Source organism: Rousettus aegyptiacus, unplaced genomic scaffold (assembly GCF_014176215.1).
Source record: "Rousettus aegyptiacus isolate mRouAeg1 unplaced genomic scaffold, mRouAeg1.p scaffold_m13_p_12, whole genome shotgun sequence".
In the NCBI taxonomy this organism is placed as follows: domain Eukaryota; kingdom Metazoa; phylum Chordata; class Mammalia; order Chiroptera; family Pteropodidae; genus Rousettus; species Rousettus aegyptiacus.
The window spans coordinates 85,218,790-85,241,944 of record NW_023416287.1 but is presented as its reverse complement, the minus strand read 5'-3'; the positions used below and the strand labels follow the sequence as shown (position 1 = coordinate 85,241,944).

Genomic DNA, 23,155 nt, shown 5'->3' with positions numbered 1-23,155 from the left:
GACATTAAGATTATGGAACATTAAGAATGAAGTCATTATGACAAAGAAAGTAGCATGGAAAGAAGATACCTTCTTAGACACTGCAGAACAGGAGGTGGGACCCTCTAGCCTTTACTCCAAAATGTAATCTTTTTGCTTTACTGTTAAGCTCATTAAACTTCAAAAGAGCAGAGCTTCTCTCTTCGCCCTGAGAAGTCCAGTCAGAGGGGATTAGAGCCTGTGGGGAGCTGTAGTGCAGATCAAAGCTGCACTGCTTCTCAAGACCTAAGGCTCCCCTAACCCACGTTCCCCACCCAGAGACTGCCGACGTGTTACAGTCTTTTCTTATAATCCTTGTACCTAGAATTGACTGATTCATTCAACTAATGTGTCATCGAGTGCTTACATTCAGTAATATACCAAGCACAAGCTGAGTGCTAAGGTCACCAATGTAATGACAAATTCTCAGCTTCTCAGGGGTTCAGACTATCCAGTAGAATGTAATTCATGTTCTTTCCCTTCTTCTCTAGGGTGATTGTGCCTGTCTCACTTCCTCTAGCATAGTGCCTGGCACGTATTATGTGATTAATACAGCCCTCCCTTGGTATCCATGGGGGATTGGTTCCAGGACCCCCCATGGATACTAAAATTCATGATGCTTCAGAAGCCCTTATGCAAAATGGTGTGGTATTTGCACCGTCTCTTGATTACTTTAAATCATCTTTAGAGTATTTATCGTACCTAATACAATGTAAATACTGTGTAATTTGTTGTTATAATGTCTTGTCTAGAGAATAATGGCAAGAAAAATATGCATTTTCAGTACAGACTCAACCATTGTAGGCCTAACTACATAGTACATGTCAGCAAAAACATGGCTTTTTTTCCCAAATATTTTCAATCCATGGTTGAGTGAATTCATGTATACAGAAGGCCAAGTGAATATATTTGTTTATATAAAGTAACTAATATCTGCCAAAAACCTGATTGCTTTCAGTTCATATCACGGAAGAAATAATTGTTTAAAAGTATGTATCTCTAAATAGGATAAATATTTTTTTTGGTTACTGAACTAATATAAATGTAAATTTAAGAATGTTAAAAAGATGTACATTACATCATATCCCATTCTCTGTTGAATTATTTTAAAATGTCTTGTTTCCTTAATCTTAATTTACGTTTTTAATAATGGTAGTTGTTCTTTTCTCAGTGTATTAAAGCCACAGGCCTTTAATTAAAAACAAGGAAAAAAGAAAAATTAAGTTGGAACACTAGATCTTCTAGTCTGATTTGGTGAGCTTTACCGACAGGATGCACTTGACTCTTTGTGACTGATGTGGCTGGACGTGAAAGGCCTAAACTCTATTTTACTCAAATATCCTCCACTTGAAAAGGAATCTTATTCAATCTTAAACATTTATTTTATATTCCCTCTTCTCTTTTTTAAAACATCAAGTACATGTTTTTTAAAAAATTGGTCATCAGAAAGCAGTATCTCAAAATATTATCAGTACTAGCTCTGTATTATGGATTTTCAACTAGGATAAATTTTATTGCACCTTTCCGAATATTTTACTAGTTGTTTTACAGTGAGTTTGAATTTTATAATCAGAAATTATTAAAATAAAAACAAAAAACAATGGGAAAGCAGCTAAATCATGTTTACGGAGTTAATAGTATCAAATAACCAGATAGGTTCAGGGATCTGTGATTCAAATTTTTAGGTTTCACAGCATTTCATTCGGGCATCCTGTGCCTGTCGCATCCTCTTGGAATCCTTTGAACATGGTCTTTTATTAACATGAGTTAAGTGGAACAAAATTTTGGAATAGATTTTATTTGGAATGTGTGTTGATATTTGTTATTTTTTTATACTGCATATGCTATCAATTTAGATTTTAAAATCAGTTTCATCACTGTTCTATATGTATCCTGATTTTATTTCATTGTCTACTCTTCACTAATATAGATGATATTTGAGAAATTGAAATATTTTTATAAACAGAAACAGTATTTATTTCAAAAAGTTTTTCAAATGCTTCAGCTACCATGGCATCATTTGTTGTTCTTTTAAACAGATTATAATCCCCTTTGTTCTTGTGATGTGTGCTTTTGAAGTAGTTCAGTTAACTACCCAGTTATCATCAAAAAGGTAAGATGTTTACAAACCATTGGATTCTCCCATTTTTAGGAAATGAGAGTAGGCATTTGAGGGTATTTTGTGTGATTGCTATTAAGACACCGTGACATACGTCATTTATTAGAAAAATGAGAAAAATGCTTTACCCTTTTAGTCAGAGTTCAGTCGCCATTAGGGGAGAATAGTTGATTAGAGCCTCTAGCAGACAAATATACTTTCTCAACTATGAAATGTTACTAGAATATTACTCAAGCTAATGAAAAGCCTCCCTAGAAAACAGTAAAACATAAATTTTAAATTATTATAATTAATGACTTGTTTGTTATAGATATAACCATGCCTACAGAAAAACAAGGGATATCATTCCAACTGGTTTGGGGGGTGGGTTATTTCTTAAATATTTTCATTTTACGCAGCTTGAAATTAACTGTTGTAAATGTCAGTAGTATATGTAGTTCTCAGTCTTGATTTCTACACATTTGACAAATGGAATGGAAAGTATTCTTTCTGAGTTTTGAGGAATTTCTGGAGCAATCAGTCTTAAGCAATCAAGACCTTGGAAGAGAAGCTGTCAACTCTACTATTTGCTTTCTTTAACCAATGAAATTGCCTCATCAGCATAGGACTGATGAGCCTCTCTGAAAGACACTTGAGATAAATATGAAGCTTCTTAGCAGTTCAGTTATCCTTGAATCAAATTGGCATATTCAATGCTGAAAGAAATAACTTATATTAACATAAATTAGCATGTTATTCTTAATGAGTTTAAGCTAAAACTGGGTTTAGCATATGCCATAATAAAAAAAAATAGATTTTCTTCCACGGTTTAAAAATAGTAGAAATCTCCTTTCTAATTTATTTTTGTATATTTTTACAGGATATTTACATAAATTTAACATTGAAAGCATTTATACCTTGTCAATATCATATAAAAGATAGTTACTTAGATGTAATAAAAGAACTGGTAAACGGTGGGTGCTTTTTTGCATTTGGATACATTTTTTAGAAGATATTTTAATTATTAATGTTTAAATCAAAAGAGCTGGATTCATGTGCAATGAGAAGTAGAAGTCTCATCAAAGTGTGTGTATGTAAACGTATATTTGTGTGTGTGTGCGTGCATGTGTGCATGTGTGTGCGTGCATGTGTGCATGTGTGTGTGTGCATGTGTGCGTGTGTGCATGTGTGCATGTGTGTGAGTGCGCATGCATGTGTGTGTGTGCGCATGCATGTGTGTGTGGTAATTCCATCCTGAGACTGATGCAATGAGGAACTGAAACCAAAGGGAGACAACTGAGCCGAAAGGGACATTTATAAATGTCTGCTCTTTGACGACAGACCTTTACAAGTCGCTGACATTTCTCCCTCAATGTCACATTGGCCCCTCAAATTTAATACATGACACCTAGCAATTCCCTTTCTTCCCATCGAAAACTAGCTCCTCATCCTGTTTTCTTTAGTTAATCCATCACACAAGCCTAAGTTCAGTCGTCCCTCATTGCCATATCCACTTGCTAAACGCCGCTGTGAGGAGATAATTTTCTGTTGTTTAAACTGCCTAGTCTAACTCTGAAGGCAGAGATTGTATCTTTCATTATGTCTTTAATTTTTTTTTGAACTTTAGTTATAAGCAGTGAGAAAGGAACCAGTATGTATTAGGTACCTGCCATATGCAGGGACTGTATTAGGTGCTTTACATAGGTAACCTGAATTGATTTCCCCAACAATACAGTGAAGTAGGTATTTTTACACCCATTCTATAGATAAGGAATCTGAGGCTGAGAAGACAGTAACTTAATCATAATTTGCTTTAGAAAAACATTTTAAAACATCAAACAAAACTTTTTAAAAGATAGCTTAAGGCCTGTTGCATTTAAATTCTGTTTATATTTTTCTCTTCTACCAGAAGAACTGGATCTATAGGGCGGAATTTTCGTTTCACTGATTATAATGATTCAAAGAAAGAAAGCACTTTGTAATAATTGGAGTTGTCTAAAATGGGGTGGATTCTGTTACTGGAACCATGAAAGCAAGTGCTAGGCAAAGCCTTCTTTGGGACTTTAACTTTGGGGATTCACGCTTTGGGGAGAAGGTTGTACTGGATGACCTTTGTGTTCTGTACAAACAGATCGACACACTTTGTTGTAGTTATGTCAGATTTGTTTTGAATGATACTATTTCAGTAAAATATGATCATTCTGACTTGTGATATACATATGCATATGTGAGATATATATTGAGTTACATTTCTGTATTTCAAACCTGTAGTTAAAAAAACAATTATTTCTTTTAAAAAAAGTCATAAACCTTGAACAAAATTTCACAGCTCATATATAAAAATTAACTCAAAATGGACCATTGATTTAAGCTTTTAGGAAAAAAAATATAAAATCTTTGGGATTTGGGCTAGGAAAATAAGTTAGACTTGACACTGAAACCATGATCCATAAAAGAAAAAATTGATAAATTGGACTTCATCAAAATTAAAAGTGTTTGCTCTGCAAAACAAAAACAAACAAATCTGTTAAGAGAATGAAAAGACAAGCTATATACTCAGAGAAAATATTTACAAACCACATATCTGACTACTATCTAGAATATTTAAAGGACTCTTAAATAAAATTCAGCAGTAAAAAACAATGATTCAATTAGAAAATAAGCTAAAGACCTAAAGAGGAAATATAGATAGCAAAGAAGCCAAAAAAAAGATCTTCAGCTTTATTAGCCATTAAGAACACTCATATTAAAACTACAATGAGGTGTCATCATATGGCTATCAGAATAGGTAAAATAAAAAATGGTGACATCACAAATGTTGGTAAGGATGCCAAGAAGTTGTTCTTATACATCACTGATATGATACAAACACTCTGAAAAGAGTTTTATAGTTTCCTATGAAACTAGATATGTAGCTGCCATACAATCCAGCAATTACACTCTTAGGTATTTTTTCATAGAGAAATGAAAACTTATGCTTGCATAAAAAACTGTACACTAAGGTTTATTGCAGATTTATTTGTAGTAGCCACAAACTGAACACAATCCTAATGTCCTCAATGCTTGAATGGTTAAGCAAACTGTGGTACATCCATACAAGGGAGTACTACTCAGCAATCAAAAGAAGAAAATATGATATACACAGCACCTTAGATGAATTTCAGGTGAATTGTGCTAAGTAAAAAAAGTCAGTCCCAAAAGGTTACAGAATGTTATATAAATGATTCCACTGATTCGACACTCTTGGAATGTCAATATTATAGAAATGGAGAACACATTAGTGGTTCCCAGGGGTTAGGATTAGGAAGGGGTCAGCGAGAGGAGGATATGAAATAGTACCACGAGGGATTCTTGTGATGGTAGACGCGTTCTGTTTCTTGACAGTATCAGTGTCAATATCTGGTTGTTATATCATACTATAGTTTTGTAAGATGTTACCATTGGGGGAAACTGGGTAAAGGGTACATAGGATTTCTCTATATTATTTCTTGCAATTGCATGTGAATCTACAATTTTCTAAAATAAGTTTAACTTCAGAAAATCCTAATTTGTGTCCTTTCGATACTATAGAAATAAATATTCAAAGTGTCAAATAACATTTTTGAAGTCTAACCCATCACTGTGGGACAGTAACCCATGATAATGTGAAAAGAGCTTTAGTCAGAAGTAATATTTTCAGAAGCAAAGCTACTAACAGAATATTAGATTATTTGATTATTCTCATTTTGATTTTAATATGTTTTTAAAATGTGCCTGTTGTATTACATGTAATTTTTCTTTATTTTTTTCCCAGTCTTTTTCTCATGGTTCTCGTCATATCAGACATTATGGCTTTGGTAAGACATTCTTGGATATTGAATGTAAATAAGATTGAGATGCTAACTACCTAGGTAATTTAATCAAGATAAATTATATGACTTCTTATGCAGTAAGAGTGCTCTTCTTAAGGTGTCAAAAGTCTTCTTCCTTAGTTTTTTTGAATCTGTCATTTTATACCTAGTCTTCCATGGTGTGGTGCGTCTAAAATGAACTTCCGTAGGAAATTAACAGAAAAAGCTAACTTTAGATTTAGGTAATACATCATTTTCCTACTTGAGATGTTGATATTTTAACCCTGTTTTTAGATTGAACAAGAATAAAAGGGAGGGAGGGAGGAAGAGAAGGAAAGAAAGATGTTAACAAGGTGATAGCTCCAATAATTAATTGAGTGAGGAGCCTGTGTGTGGACCTCTTATATGTAGTGTATTAACAAAAAGCCCCTATTTTATTACCTGTAAGTTCAAGGGTTCCCAAAAGTACCCTCAGGTTTGATAATTCACTAGATGGACTCACAGAACTCACCGAAGACTGTTTTATTCACAGTATGGCTTATTACAGGGAAAAGATACAAGTTAAAAGGCCAAGGGAAGAGGCACAGAGGGCAGAGTCCAGGAGGGGCCCAGATGCAGAGCTCAGGTTGTCCTCTGCCTGGACAGCGTCAGTGTGTGATAATACACACGGAATACTGCCAGCAAGGCTCGCCAGAGCCTCGCTGTCCAGACTTTTATTGGGGCTCAATCACATATTGTTCCCATGTCTGACCTTTAATCTTCAGTCCTTCAGAGGTGGACCTGATAACACAGGGCCCAGAGCCCCCGACATAAATCACATTGTTAGACAGGTTCAGTGGCCAAGGCCCTCAGGCTAGACACTCCCATCAGGCATGACAATCCAAGGGCCTAGAAATCACCTCTCAGGGGCTGAAGGGACAAGACAGGCTTCTCTTTGGGTAAGGGCGATTCTTCACTACCTAACATCCTCTGCTGGAAGTGATTATGGAGGTTACAGACAGCAATTACCATAACTTCCCACGTCAGATTCCTAGTCATTTGATTTAGTTGAGAGCATCTCTGTGTTGTATTGAACTGGATATTCAGTACAGGCACACCTCAGAAATCTTGCGGGTTCCGTTCCAGACCACCGCAAGTATCACAGTAAAGCGAATCGTAATCATTTTGCTGGTAGAGGGTCTTGCCTTCAACTTATTTAAAAACAAAAACAAAAAAACCAACATTATCTGTGAAGTGCAATTAAGTGAAGTGCAGTAAAACGAGGTATGCCTGTGCATTTCTGAAGTTGACCACATAAAGCATTAGAACAACCCGTTTTTGGTTTTGCTCACAAAATGGCAAATAGACAAGACGTATTAATAGAAGAGAATTAAAATTCTCTGATTTCACATTTTACGTAAGGAGTCAGACTTCTTCATTTCACTTGGACGGGCGTTTGCGGTCTGGGCCCTCACCCTGCTGTGTCCCCTCCCCTCCCCCGCCGTGTTCGCTCTGCCCAGCCACGCGTTGGGCCCACCAAGCTCCGCCCGGACTCCCGACACTTAGACAGTTTGCTCTCTGTCAGAAATGCACTTCTTCTTCCATCTCCCCAACTGCCTCTTTCATCCGACCCTTACTTTTTACAGATTTTTAGACGTTTTGTTGGGGCGACTTCCCTTATATTCTAGTTGGGGTATGTACTCTCGCTCTGGGCTCCCACAATGGCCATTTTTTTTAATGATCACACACATGTGCACGATAATTTGATACAATCACTCACTAGATTACCTGCCTCCTGGAAGAGCATTTATCTCTGGGACCTAACACAGTGGTTAGCACATAGTAGGTGGTCAGCAAATATTTGTTAGTGAATGGATGATATGGCTTCACCGAGGTCTTTGGTATTATTTAGTATCTTTCACTGACGCTGATTTTCTTTAGTTATTCATGAATGTCACTTTTGTGTTCATTTGATTGAATGGTCATGCTATTTCTGGCTTTTAGGCTATTGCTCATTTTAGTCCAAATACAAATTTCAGTGAAGGGCATGTTTTTATTGATTCCAGTCGGATAGTAGTTCTGAGGGGCGAAATATCAGAAACATAATCCTAAAATAACATTGTCTTCTGATGGAATCTAAATGCCTCTGTTTTTAATGGACCCATATTTTGTTTTATTTTACAGCATTTTTTCTTCTTGGTCAAGGATTATGGCAGCTGGCTGGATATTGGAACAAGGTATAGTATATATTCACATAGAAATTTTTTAAGAGTGTGGTGAAAAAAGTAACTTGTTATCTTTGTATGGGAGGTGCCAATTGCCAATTCGATTTTCGAGGTAAGCATAGCAAGTAGCAATTGCTTTAGGCCTCTGGAAGTGAGACCCATCTCTCCAGTTCTTGCATGAACACAGCACATGTGTTCTTGGGTGTAGATGTGGGTAAGTCTGGAGAGAGCACTGGACAGCGGGAAGGGGCAGAGAAACTGCTTGAATCTGGTGTTCAGAGCAGATCACCCCTGAGCCTCTGTTCTTATAATCTCTTGATCTCTCTTTAGAAAAGTGAAGTTATTCAAGCTATAGTGTGAATTTTATGTGGCAGTTTAAATTGCACGTAATCATTATCCGCCTCTTAGAAGATTTAACATGGGAACAGTTCACCATGTGATACCTATAACATTGTTATTTGAAGTATAATCTGAACAAAAAGTCAGGTTCCTCTTTGCCATGATTTCAATGTCAATGATTGCCATACTCTGTTAAATTTATTCTCTTTGAGAAGAAAGCAGAGTTGATCCTTTTGCCTTTTTGTTTTCAAATGCATTCGGAGACAGAATACATTTTTATAGACTGATTTTATTTCATTTAGTCAGTATTTGTTCAGCGCTTGCATTGCCAGGAATTGTGTGGGTTTGGGGGAGACGCGCTGTGTTTGACGTCCTGTCTTCATTGGGTTTGGGGGAGACGCGCCGTGTTTGACGTCCTGTCTTCTGACGGTCCCATCTCTGAGGCGGTTCGCTTGTGCTGCCCTGTTGTTTACATACACATCTTTATCTGATTTGAGTCTCCGTCATCCCATATGTGCTGGGCGCACGAAAGGTCTTCCGTAGATCGTTGATTTTGTTTTTACGGCTCAAAGTTGAGTGCTTAGGGAAAGTTTTGATGTCTCCTTCTCACCAGCCCTCTGACCCCAAAGTGGCCAAGCAGATGGTGTGTTAGAGTATGGGCTTTAGACCAGAGCACCTGGGATTGAACTATTTCTGCCTCTTTTTAAAAAGCTAATCTCTCCCCTGTCTCTTGTGGTTGTTTTGAAGGAATTAATCCAGGTAAAGCATTTAGCACAGTGCCTGGCATCTAATAAGCTTCAGTAAATGAAAGCTATTCTTGTTATTCTATAGTTCTATTTTTTTATCCTTCATAGTGTTTCTTGTATTTGACAAACCGCTCTTTTCTCTCTCCATCAATTTGCTTAATTTATTTTCATTTTAAACATTGGTTAGAATTTTGTTTGGAAACTATTCTAATATAGCATTTTTTTTGTATGAGAGAGACATTTTTATTTGATTTTGAATCGTGGTAAAATATACATAATATAAAATTCACCACCTTCACTTCTTTAAAATGCGCGGCCGGCAGCAGCCGGCACGTTCACACCGCTGTGCAGGACCCACCTCAGCCCCGTCCCCAGAGCTCGGCCAGCGGCAGGGTTTAGGGCGGGCTCGCGGCCGTGAATCAGCCCGGTCAATCTCTGGACGAGGGCTGCAGACCAAAGATCATCGTTTTTCTCCTCTCTGCTAAGACCCCAATAAAATAAACAAACCCAGCAAAACTAAAAGGGTGGGAGAAGAGCCATCAGTAAATGCAAGTTCAACAAATTCCTAGAAGATGGATGATCCAAGAGAGGAAGCAGCGGCCCGGAATCTCTCAGCGGTACTGCCGAAGGATCAGGACGCACGAGGGCCCCGGACTCAGAGAGTGATGTGGAGTAGGGGTGTTGGTGGGGGGAGGTGGGAGTCGCGGAATGTCTGTGGACTGGCTCTACGCCGTCCCTCCTCAGCCTGCCGCCTCCTTCCTTCGTCCCCTGCGGAAAGTGCTGCAGGCATTTATTTTACTTCAAGGGAAAAACCAAAGGACACCTGTAAAGAGACTGAAAAAAAATGCCTGGGAAGAATTTCACTGCTGTGACATATCTGATCCCACCTCAGGGTGAAGCCATACCCCTTTCTAGCATTTGAAGCCCAAGGGCAGAAGCAGGTACCCCCTCTGCTCATCCTAAAATATGACATAGCAATTTCTGTCACATACATGCAACTTATTGGCAACCATTCTGTGTGTGAGTGAGACCTAGAAGGAAAAGAGACTTTCTGAAAAAGTTAAATAAATATACACTTAGTCTGTGACGTAGTAATTCCATGCCTAGATATTTACCCAAGAGAAGAAAAAAACATATGTTCACAGAAAGACTTGCGGGGGAATTTTCATAGCAGCTTTATTCATAAGAGCCAAAATCTAGAGGCAGCCCAGATGTTCGTCAGCGTGTGACTGGACCCATACAGCGGCGTCTTGCTCACCATTAAAAGGAAATGAACGACCAAGGAACTCAACCACAGGGATGAATCCCAGAAACTTTATATTGAGTAAAAGAAGCTAGGTACATGAGAGTACATAGTGTAGTATTCCATTTACTTAAAATTCTAGACTAGGCAGAATCTGTAGTCAGAGAAAGCTGATCGGTGTTGTCTGGGGCTGGGAGGTAGGGTGAGCGTGAAGTTCTGGGGCCGTCATTACCGTCCGTGTGGAGCAGCCTCCGTCGCAGACTGGAGGAGAGGCGGACAGCTGCCCATAGGCCCAGCCAGGCTGTGCACTGTGACGTGGAATCCACATACCCAATTATCAGATATAGGGGCCCTGAAAGACATGAAGGCAGTTCAGAGACCAGGTGTCCGTCTATATTAGGTAATAGACAAAATGAGACAGATCCTCAAACTTGAGTAGGAGGTCCGAGATGTCGGTCAGCGGATTGCCTTAGGTCACATCACAAACGGCCAGCGTGGGCATCTGCTTCAGTGGTCACGCTTCCCGAACGTTATTTCATAGGATCTTTATTACAGCACTGCGAAGTAGGTATTATTTTCCACAAGAGGTATATTCCCTGTCTCATTTTATAGATGAGGACGCTGTGGCCCTGAGGAGACTGTGACTAGCTCATGCCGCAGAGCAGTGGTTGAGCAGATGCGGCCAGCACGTGCACAGCCAAGGCCGTAGTGGCCCCACCAGCCTTCACTGCCTTGACTTAGAATTTTTCCAAAGTGTTTTTTTGTAACTCTGATGAACTTTTGGCTGTGTAGTTAATACTATATTTGTGATTGTTGCAAAGGAACCATTGACTGCAAAGTTTTGAATAATATAAATTTAGGATTTAAAGGAGACAGAAATATTGATTAGGAAGGAATAAGCCAAGAGTAAAGGCATCTTAGGTCAGAAAAGGCCTGTTTAGGGGCCAGAAACCTCTGTGAGATGTACAGAGAAAGAGTCCCACCTTCAGAGACGCGGGCTGCAAGGCGGGGAGCAGGGGGAAAGACATTCCCGACGGGGGCAGGCCGTCACGGAGCAGGCTGGCCCACGCTGCGCAGCTGGCGTAGTTGTTGCTTGCTCGTGTCAAAAGATGGAAAAAGAGAGCGAGTCTCACATCACTGGCGAGAGAAAGGCCTTGTGACATACGGAAGACCCTTGCTAGCACTTAAAAGGTCTGGTCCAAACGTCCTATTTCCCTTTTTGTCCAGAAATTATTTTATCTGCTTCACAGTATTTCTGGTGGCTTATTTAAAGAAAATTCTGGAATATCTTTATTTAGAAATGTTAAGTTAAACTTTTAATGCGATCACATTTGTCCCTTTTCTCTTCTGGGATCACCTTATGTTTCCAGAAACTATTTGGAGGATTAGGTTGTTTTGCCACAGAAAAGCTTCTACTCACACCCAGGGAAAGGCCAAGTTAAACAGTGACTGAGGAAAGTTAAGGATTATTGAGGAACGTATTAAATTGATGTAATTAGTATTAAAATGTCATTTACCATATACAGTGTAGTATGAATTGCACATGTTATTCCATTAATTCTTATGACAATGATATGAAGAAAATTATTTCCATTTTATAGAGGAGGAAACTGGCTCTAAAAGACAGTTACATGTGACTAGCTCTGTTTCATTCTTTTGCATTGTGCATTCATGTGCATTTAATATATAATTTATTCAGAAAAACAATCACATAGTAAGCACTCACCATGCATAAAGTGCTCCCAGGTATCGTCAAAGACCCAAAGATGAATGGGACTGGCCACCCCATGCCGCATCCCTGGAGGTAGACACCTGTGTCATCCGGATATTGTGTAGGGAGTTCGAGCACTGAGTGGAAGGTTCTGATCTACGACTCGTAAGGGATGTTCCAGCCCTGGAAGCATATGACTCTGACACATGGTCCCTGCTTTCAGGGAGACTATGGTCTAACATAAGTTGCGAAGCACAGTAATTAGAGTACAGGATGCATGTGGCTTAGGGCTGTGCAGATACAGAAGGAAGGCTCCTTTACTGCAGGCTTCAGTGATTGAGAAATCATTGTGCCTGCATTTGAGCTGGGGCTTGAACGAAGGATGTAATTTAGATTAGGGGACTTAGAGGTTTGGGAAGAGTATTTTAGGCGGACAGAATGGATATGAGCAAAGGTATAGATGTAAAAAAGCCCAAAGCAGGTGTTTGTGAAGTGTGTGATACAATATTTGGATTCCAGAAACTGTAGGTTTTCTAGAAATTTCTAGAAAACAGCCTTTGGGAGCCTTGATTTGGACAGCCTCGAGCACAAAGCCGCAGTGTACATTCTATTTGCATGTCAGTGAGGAGCCGTATTCTTTGGTTCTACTTGAGCTTTAGCATTTTAGATGTTACTTCTGCGAGTGGGTCATTGCCCAGGAGTTAGGAGTTCCGACTGCCTTTTTTATACGAGTTCGTCCCACGGAGTGAAGGGTGGGCGGAAGGTGCATCTGGACACGGAGGCGCTGGCAGAACGCGCACGTCAGCGCCGCGGCTCCGCGCTCCTGGCGTCCTAGCCCTTGCAGCCCGTCCTCAGCGCCCCCGTGACCCCCAGACGGCTTCACGTGCCTCCAGGCAGAGGTTCCTCCGGCTTTCTGCAAGGTCGGTCTCCGGGCTGCAGTCGCGCTGCCGGGCCCTTCCCGGGTCACAGTGCTTTGCAGCAAATCCGAATGGCCAACTTTGGCTCTTTTTTTTTCAATAGATTTTTCCTTTCTTTTTAAAAATGGTAGTATTTATATAATGTAAAATTACCCACTCTTACGTGTTCGTTATTAAGTATATTCACGTTGTTATGCAACCAGTCTCTAAACTGAAACTTGGTCTCCATTAAACAACAAAGCCCCATCCCCTCCCCCCCCCCCCCCAGCCCCCGGCAACCGCCGTTCTACTCTCTGTCTCTGTGAATTAGGCGATTCTAGGTACCTTAGGTAAGTGCAGCCTCGCAGTATTTGTCCTTTTGTCCTTTCATTTATAATGTCCGCAAGGTTCATCCATGTCGTAGCATGTGTCAGCATGTCTGTCTCCTCGAAGCCCGAATACTGCTCCGTCATATGTGTGCATCACATGTCGTTGATCCCTTCATCCGTCGGGACGCGTAGGTCGCTTCCGCCTTTTGGGTGTTAATACTGCTGTGAACATGGTCTCAGGGTTAGGAGTGGTTCATGCATCTTCATAAGCATCTAATCGATTGGCAAGAAAAGGCGTGGATAATGGGGGGATATGCTTTAAGATTCAAAACTAAAGCACCATCTACTAGGGTTCACATATCAAAACTGCATTATTTTACCTTTTCTTGCTTTTTGTTTATAAGAATGTTGGCTTAAGTTTTGGTTTTCTAATTATTCCTATGTGAATGCATATCTGAAAAGCTGAGATCTTTCTTGTCATGTTGCAGATGTTACTAAAATAACTGGCAGAGTTCCCTTAATGAGATCCCAGATTATCCTAATTTTGCTCCTGCACCGGTTTCCCTTTGTGACAAATTTTATTTCTAAACTCCTTTGTATTAGTAATATAGTTAATATCTTCAACGATTCCATGCCTGTTATTCATAGCAATGGAATGATATCCTATCGGCCTCATTGATTTATTGCTTTATTGCTTTATAAATATAGAAATGGTGAGAATGTGTCCCAGAATTTTGTAGTCTGGCTTGTATCTGCAGTGTATAGTATCTTCTTGGTGACTGCATTGGGTTTGCAACATAGGTTTGAGAGATTCCTTAGCTATTAGTTTCGGGTTAATAAATAATAGCTTCTTTAAAAATAAGGATTGCATTACCACAGCATGAGATAGGGTAGTATATCTGTTTATGGGTATAGTTACATATATTTGTATATATTTTGTATAGTCGTATATGTTTTTATACATACATAGAATATATTTAAAACGCATCTTCAGAGCTGATTTTACCAGGATTAAGTTGAGATTCTTAAAGGAATCCACGCCAGTCGGTCTGATCAACCGAGACTCAGCTGTGAGCGTGAGTCCAGGGTTCTCCGAGGAGCCCGTGGCATCAGGAGTTCTTTTAACGGCCATGTGGAAAACATCCTGCCCAGGCCGTAAAACCGCGTTGGGCTGACCGTGCTGCAATTCGGTCTTTCCTTCTTTTGATCTTTTACACTGTATCTTCATTCACAGCAGGTCATAAACTTTACGGAGTATTGCCTTTTATATGGCATACTGAGAGAAGTGCCTTTTTAAACGAGAGAGAAAATTCCTGTGAGGTAATTTTCATAACTATAAAAGCATGTTTAAATTTATGTTCTAAATGGATTTGATATGAGGTGAGGCGTCAGCATCATCAGTTTGAACAGTAGTTTGATTTGATAGTGGTGTTCATTGGACTTTGTTTCCTACATTCGCTATTGTAATACCTTATCGCAATACAAGTAACAGCTAAAATATGCTTTCTCTTTAGGTATAATGAAAACTTGTGATTGTGCTTAATAATATTTTAATATTCTCTTAAATGTAATTAAGTGCTATAAACTATCTTTACTCTTAAAATGAATGCTAAGCTTTATTAAAATCAATGCTTCTCAACCTTTTTCTTCCCCAGTGCATCTGACATATATGACTTACTTCTTTTGCCCATTACCCTGCCTGAGGGGTACAGATCAGCCTTTTGTCACCCATTGTGCAGGCTGAGAAGGCCTGCCTGGTGATTCTGTGTGCCCCTCCACACACAGACTCCTCTGTCTACCGTCACACACGTGAACCTTGAAAAAATTTGCTGATTTGAATGACGTCAAACAGATAAGACAAACAGTAACTCACAGACACAGACAACAGTTTGGTGGTTACCAGGGGAAAGGGGGCGGGAGTCAGAAGTAAGGGTAAAGGGGGTTCAATATATGGTGACAGAAGGAGATGTGACTAGGTGGAGAGCACACACTGCAGCACACACATTATGGTTTATTAATCGTACATGCGAAACCTATATAACTTTATTAAACAGTGTCACCCCAAATTGATTTAATTTTAAGAATAATAAAAATAAATTGTTTCAAAATAGTCATGGGGGAGAGTTGGAACAGGTGAACTGATTTCAACTTGAAATTTGATGCTGCTTTCACTCTGCTATGTTGACATGACACGAGACTTGACTGATGGAAAATAGCAAGCCGAACGTCTTGTGGCTGAATTGCTTGAAGGTGGTGAGCATCGCACGGTCCCCACAGTAACGTTAGCTTAAGCGGTTCGGTCCTCGTCAGTGCTCGATCCTGACTGCACACTTGTGAATTATTTTTCTCCGTCTCTGAGTCACATCGCTTAAAGTCCTTTTCTTCTCTCATCAAAGTTCTGTCACCGTCAGTCATTTCAGGCCATTGTTTGTAGACGAGTGATCTGTGTCTTTTACAAAGACTTTCATAAATTTGCGGATGGTTCATCTACTGGTTTGACAAAATGAACTGTTAAGAAATCAAGTAATTTCATATTTTACAGTAATTAAAAATATTAAAAGTGACAAAGGGTCTAAAAGTGATAGCAAAATTTAACAGACAAAAATTTGCTAGAATGTAATTGTTTTTACAGCTTTATTGAGGTATAATATATGTATACCTGTCATAAAATTAAACCATTTTAAGATTTTAAATGACTTCAGTGATTTTTGAAAATGAATTCAGCAATTTTCAGCAAATTTATGGAGTTGCGCAACTATTAACCACAATCTAGCTTTTGAACATTTCCATTACCAAAAACTTCCCCGCACTCGATTACAGTCTGTCCCCATTCTCGCACCCAGCCCCAGGTACCACTAATCTGCTTTCCGTCTCTATACATTTGCGTATCCTGGACATTCCAGTAAATGCAATCATATGGTATGTAGTCTTTTTGCATCTGGCTTCTTCCACTTAACGTAATGTTTTTGGCATTTATTTATATTGCAGCGTCTGTTAGTTCCCTGTTCCTTTTCATTGCCAAACAGTCTTCCATCGTGTGGATATATGCCACATTTTGTTTACTTTCCATAGTGCAATCTTTTATAGTCCTCACAGGTTTAATCCCTCACTTAGTCATTTCACCTCTGACTCCAAACTTCAGTCCCTGGCTTTGGGAGTAAACCTTATGATATGAAGACTTCGAGACCATTACATCCAGCTTGTTGGATTGAGGATTTTGATCTCGGGAACCAGTGCCCATTTTGAAATGTCCGGTGAGAAACTGGCAGAATAGAATTGAATATTTCTGTGCTGATTATGAATGCAACCTAAGAGTTCTATGGCTAAATATACCATAATTTGTAAACATTGCATAGAAATGTATCACAAGCTTATTACAGAAAACACTGAAAGCATATAGGAAAAAAAAGATAGTCACCCATAACTTAATATCTCAGAGAAAACTGCTGTTCAACATGTTAATGTATATCCTTTTAACCTTGATTTATGTGCAACCATATTTGGTGTAAGGTTTTGGTTTGTTGTTGTTTGTCTTTCTATGCTAACCATTTCCGCATGTCAGTAAATACTTCTGGAAACATGAGGGTGGTTGTGACTAAAATGATGTGAATGGAAGCCTTTTCTCACCACCTTCATGAGAAAAACAGTTGGGGTATCACTTATGGCCTCGAAGGTCATTGTGAGGAAATAGGCATTTATTCCATGTGTATGGCGAAGCATTAGACTCTTGATCAAGGAAGTATTTGATGTGCTGTACGGTTTGAAACAGCACTTCGGCCACAGCGTGGACTGTAGGGAACAGGGGAGGGAACAGGAGGATTGGTGGAGGCCGTTGCAGTATTCCGAGCCAGAGATGATGGCAGCTGGACCGGGGTAGTGACTCAAAGTGGTGATAAGAGGCTGGATTTGAAAGTCTTCTGAAAGAGATGTCAATAGATGTGTTGATGGATTGGGAGATGAAAAGAATCAAGGATGACTTCTACGTTTTTTATCTTGAGTGGCTAAGTGAATGTTAAAGCCATGTGCAGAGATGGAGGAGGCTCTGGGAAGAGTGAGTTTGATGCAAGAAAGTGCGGGAGATTAAGAGCTGCGTTTGGACATACGGAATTTAAAATGCCTTAAATTCGGATGGTGCTGGAGGGAGCCATGGATCTTGGAAGAGTTTTTCATTTGTTTTTAGGAGGAGGGAGATTGCACATCTGTGTGGTGAAAGACACACTCACTTCAGAGAGGGGGAATTGGCAGCATAGGAGAGGGAGGGGATGCTTGCAGTCGTAAAGTCCTCAGGAGGAAAGTTGGATTGGGGTCCAAAATAGAACTGGAGGAGCTTGTTTTAGACAGGATCCGGAGCGGGAGGGAATATGGGCACAGATGTGGGTGTGCTCGTGGGTTTGGGGCGAGAAGTTCTCTCTTCGTGCTATCAGTATTTTCTTAGTGAAATAAACGAGCATCTACTGAGAGGGGAGGAAGGTTGAGGAGAGAAGAAAGGTCATTAAGCGATGTGACTCAGAGACTGAGAAAAATAATTCACAAGTGTGCATTCAGGATCGAGCACTGATGAGAACCAAATCTCGTTTGTGCCCATAAAAGGACAGCGAGCCCAGCCAGAACAGGCGTGCGTCCCCCGCGATGATTCTTGACGCTAGTGTGTATGAGGCTTTCAGTTCCCTGCCGCGTTTCCGCTAGTGCCAGGATTACACTTCTCTTTATGTTTTACCTAATGTCTCATAGGGCTAGTTTTATTTCATCTTGGTAGATCCTTTTTTATTTCTTTAGACACTTTGGGATTTTTTTTTAACATTTAATTTTGATAATATGTTTATGATTTCTATTTTAGAGGAATCTGATTTCAGTCCAGATTTAATCTTCCAGGGTAATATAAAACAACAAAAAAGATTTTCTGATTTCTTTTAATTAAAAATTGTTCTCTTTAATAATTCATTTGACAAATACTAATTGAAGACTCGAAAGACCTTCCATTGGACCTTAGAGATGCAGTAAGGAAAAAAATGGAGGTCGTCATCACTGCCTGCATGGGCCTGACAGGCAAGGGCAGACGTCACTAATCCAGTGTCCTGCTACATTATTTTTACAATGAAAACAACAAAAGTTTCAAAAATCTTACTTTGGAGTTAATATTTGTTTAGCAATTAAGGATCTGATTTTATTGTTTTCTTTTCAGGTCAGGAGCCTACCCTAGACCAGACACAGATTTCTAACATAACGAGTGTAAATTCTTGTTTTTTAATTAGCCAATTCTTCTTTTCTACTTCAAATTTACTTTATAAGATAAACCTAGAGAAAGATCCTAAATACGAGTGTCCTAACCCATGGCGTTTCCAAAGACAGTCTTGTCAAACTATAAACCTTTGCACTTGGAGGCTCTCACTTAAAAGCTGTAACAGTGCCAAAAATTACAAATAAAATCTGCTCAGAGTTGGAGGCCCTGCTTTCCCGGCCTTGAGGGCCCTGCCCGACAGCGTCACAGCTTTACCTAGTTTGGCGTAGGGCCAGCAATTGTCACTTTAGGGGCTGCCCACCTGCTGAATTGGAGTTACTGAGAAGGTGGGAGGGAGACCTGCCAGCCTCTTTTCTCTTTTTCCCATAGTCTTCATGTCCCTCTCGGTAATTGTCCTGTTTTATGTGCACCCAACAGTCATCTTCCCAGGTGTCAGCCTGCAGGTTCCTGGGGGCTTGTTCTGGGGGCCTTTCCTGGGAAGGGACTGTAACCAGCATCATGTCCCCTCCTGCTTGCTGGCAGTAGAGGCAAGAATGGGGAAGAAAGTATGGCCTCTTTTCATCCAGCCAGCCTGGTTATAGGCCTGTTGAAACATTCTCCCACCTTTGCTGAAGCACGTAAAACGTGACTCTGTTACAGAGGTAGATCATCGAGTGTAACTCTGGTATACGTTGTAAATAAATAACGTGCCCGTCTGCACTGTAGCTTAGCCTGGTGATACTGCACTAGTATCGCTGCATGAAGCCTCTGCTTTATTGTGTATTTGTCTGATCTACATCCTGAATTTGTTCTGATACTCTAATTTCACATCAAACCATGTTCTGTGTAGACAGTACAATGTCTGTGTTTAAAAAGAGAAACTGAGCATTTATCATTGCTGATAGGCAAAGGCTAGGACTGAGTAATTTTACTAGTGCTTATTATTTTATCTTTTCCAAAAAGCCTGGGAGACAGTAGCTCTGACTCAGATTTATAGGGAGATACGTTTTTTATTTGTTTAGATTCCTTGACTAAAATATTTATTTAACCAAATTTGAGTTTGGGTAACGTTTTTCTTTCTTTGTGGCTGGTAGTTTTGTCAGCGTACTTCTAATTTATATCAAAGCACCGGACAGCATGCTCTAAAAGGTCAGAATGCTTAACCTGGAAACATCTTGGGGAGTCTGTGGGGATTATTCAGAGGGTCCAAGAATTAAAGGGGGGAAGTTATCTTTATTTTTCTTAAAGCTAGATTTTGAAATTCAGTTTCTACTAGTGACAAAGACATGGGCACTGTTAATACGAATCAGGCATTTTCATAATGTGCTACAGTTGTTGGAGATACCTCAAGATATTATGTTTATTACTATTTCTATAATAAATTTGTTTTTTTTTTAACATTTTGATATCTGTTTTAAAGTCATTGGTATCCTTTATAATTTTGTTTTTTGTATTTACATTTAGAAACATTACTTAGAGAAATCTTAATGCTTTTCCTTATATGTGTTCTCTCTGCCTGTAATTTTTCTCCTTCTGTAGCATCAGCCACTATGTGATTGTCATGTCCATGGCCATAGTTCTGGTGTTCCTCAATGGCCTGGCACAGCTGCTCACGACAAAGAAACTCAACCTGTATGGCAGACCCAAGAGCCATCTCATATGATATTGCTGAAGCCATCATTCAGCATCCGGATCCTGTTTCTATTCTCCTTTTAAGCTATAAGCTTACCGAAGATTCAACAAGAAGAGGAATATTGATGTATGGCATATTCTGCTCCTATAAAGAAAATTCAGGATGGAATTTTGAACTTACAGGTTACCTGCAATAAAGGAGCTTCCATTCTCTTTAGGTTTGGCATGTGTGAAATAGCGATTACGTCTGCGGGGAAAGCATACGAAAGCATTCTCCACTTTCGTTTTTTCCCTTTAGCTGGCAACTCTTCTAACTGAAATTTCAGAGCACCTGTTACAGTCCGGTCCCCAACTGCACAGCACCCCCTACACGCAAAGGGGCGGTGCCCCTGTGGGGACAGTACTATCACATCCAAAGTCAGTGCTATGGCTGAACTTGAAGGAAATCGCCAGGTGGCACCATAAATATTTATCAACTCTCAGCACTGGTTTTGCAAGTAGTTCTAAGTACTAAACACTAACACTGGAAAGACTATCAGGATGTGTACTCAAGTTTACTCTAAAGCTTTAGTGGAAAAAAGTGTTCTCAGGCGTTTGTCATTTTTCTTCAAGATGCACCAATATTATCTTAAACTTCTTAGTGCTGTTTTTAGGGTTTTTGTAGTCAAACAGATGCAGGTTTGATCTTCACTTGTTTTTTCTTTTCTGGATTCTTGTGGAATTTATGGAGATAGAAAAGTAGAAAATGCTTGGTATTTGTGTCTGTCCATGGGGGAAAAATTTAAAGGATTAGTTTTTAATTGTAGATTCAATATTTGTTAACCTCATAGCTTTTATCATGCATTGTTCCAACAGAATTTTTAAATCAGAGGTTAAATTTTTTGACAAAATTGCTTCTCTTTCTGGTTGTAAGATTCTAAACTGAAGTCCTAAAGTCCTCTCATTAAATTTAAATTACTATTTGTAAACTAATTCTAATGTACAAAATATTTTGAGAGTAATTTTTATTTGGATTTTTCATAAAGTGACCTTTACATATCATAGTGTTGGCCTTTGCCCATGGTATGCCAGTGGATTTTGTCTGATGCTAAGCTTTACTGGTTTGAGTCCAATTTTTAAAAAAATAATTGGTTTTGAATTAAGTTATAGCATTTCTAATTCACAAATTACTAGATTTTTTTTTTAGATTGGCAGGCGAGAGAACAAATATAATTTAGAAGATTCAAAACTCAGGTTTGGCGGTATGGACTTTCTTAATTTTTATTTATGGAGAAGTATAATTGTAACTTATTTGTGATAGTGTTTTATGGTATAGCAGCAAAAGCATTATGGTATTAAAGAAAGAAAGATGTATTGAAGTCAGTATAAGACCTCACGCATCAGCCTGTAATGTAAATTCTGGGGGGCCAACCAGAAGGCTGCTGTGGCGGACAGAGGCGTTGGCAGGGACAGAACCCATGGGCTGGTACGTCGCCCTGAAGGATTTTTGATCAGTTTTTTCACAACTCAGAGAAAACTGACTTTATAAACACTTACTTAGTTTTTATATTGAATAACAGGAAAAATAAATAAGATTTGAGTAAAATGTATTTCCGTCTAAGACATTTACTTTTTCATTGTGTGAATACCAGATTTCCAAATGAAGACTTAAGACATTTACTGCTTGACACTGTTTAAATTAGGAATTGCTGTAGGAATTAATGTGGGGGTGTCACGTCGAGAAAATACTGAGCAACAAAAAAGCCATGCCACACCACATGGACCAGGAGTAAATTTGGAGGAAACCGTAAGGATTTCGGAAACTAACTGGAGCCTGTCCACAGTTTGCCAAGTAGATGCCCTGATAAAAAAGGGTTCCTTGATCAAATAGATTTGAGAAACACCTCGTCAAACAAAGTTAAGCAGGTACGGTTACTGGAGCACGTGGGGAATTTAACTCGGCATCCACATTGTGAGGGAGGGAGAGCGTTCGCCGGAAGTCCCACCTGCCCGGCAGCAGAGCCTCCCTCAGCCTTCCTCCCGACTGGTAAACGCGCTTTGGAAATGTCCCCAGATACTTTTGCACTTAGAACCTCAATTTATCACACTGTTTTGAAAAAGGGTGTTGTGTGCTTAATTGAATCGCGTTTTCCCAAAAGCTGGAAAACCATTTTCATTTTTACCTTTAATGTGGGAAACCGTTGAAATGTGCGAGCCGTTTTACCTACCTCTGTATAAACTGGGCCTGTAATTGTTTAGTCGCTCAGGCGGGACCCTTCAGTACCGCTAGGTCGGCATCCAGCTTATCATACGTCGTCAGCCAGCCCTGCGACAATTTGGACTGAGTCTTTATACCTTATATTTTATATCCTTCACCAGAAAAATAAACCCACAATGACCACTGGCTTGTTTTCTTGTGATTTGCCGCTGCAGAAGGTGATTACTAGTTAAATTTTTGTGCATGCCTTGGTTTTTCTGTTTTACTCATTTCTCTCTTCCCCTGTTTCCTCTCTTCTCGACTCATGTCTCTCACCTTTCTTAGCCTCACTCAGAACCGGGTATGTACGTGAATGTCCTTTTCTCCCTGAGTTCGCTTCCATCCGTCCTTAAGTCCAGCGTGGACACGGCGTGAGTGTGCAGTGTTCAGCCATCGTCTGCCTGCCGTTCTCTCTCCTACGGAAACTGCCTCCATCGCTAACCATGCATCTCTGGCAGGAGCCGTATGGCCGTGTGTTTTTTTATGACTCACTCTCCACCACCGTTGACTCAGCTCATGAGTGAGTGAGTGCACATCAGACCCAAGCCAGGCCGATCTGAGTTCTCGGCAAGATTATCAAGATAGTACAGAGAAAAGAAATTCTAGGATGCAAAGTTCTGAAGCTGTGGAGGGCTAAGTTCAATTGAGATACTCC

At 39.6% G+C, this 23,155-nt stretch overlaps 1 protein-coding gene across 6 annotated transcripts in view; it reads left to right on the top strand.

The window, feature by feature from the left end:
• PIGN (phosphatidylinositol glycan anchor biosynthesis class N) overlaps window positions 1-23,155 on the top strand; it is a 95,166-nt gene that overhangs the window by 56,731 nt on the left and 15,280 nt on the right. For 4 of the 6 annotated variants that reach the window (XM_036229080.1, XM_036229081.1, XM_036229079.1 and 1 more), the window contains 4 exons: window positions 2,058-2,131; window positions 5,910-5,952; window positions 8,110-8,162; window positions 20,172-21,853. In XM_036229080.1, the coding sequence (XP_036084973.1) occupies window positions 2,058-2,131; window positions 5,910-5,952; window positions 8,110-8,162; window positions 20,172-20,295 (294 nt within the window). In that variant the 3' untranslated portion in view covers window positions 20,296-21,853. Of the gene's footprint in view, window positions 1-2,057; window positions 2,132-5,909; window positions 5,953-8,109; window positions 8,163-20,171; window positions 22,648-23,155 lie in introns of those variants that run through there. The other 2 variants (XM_036229078.1, XM_036229083.1) reach the window with 2 other exon arrangements.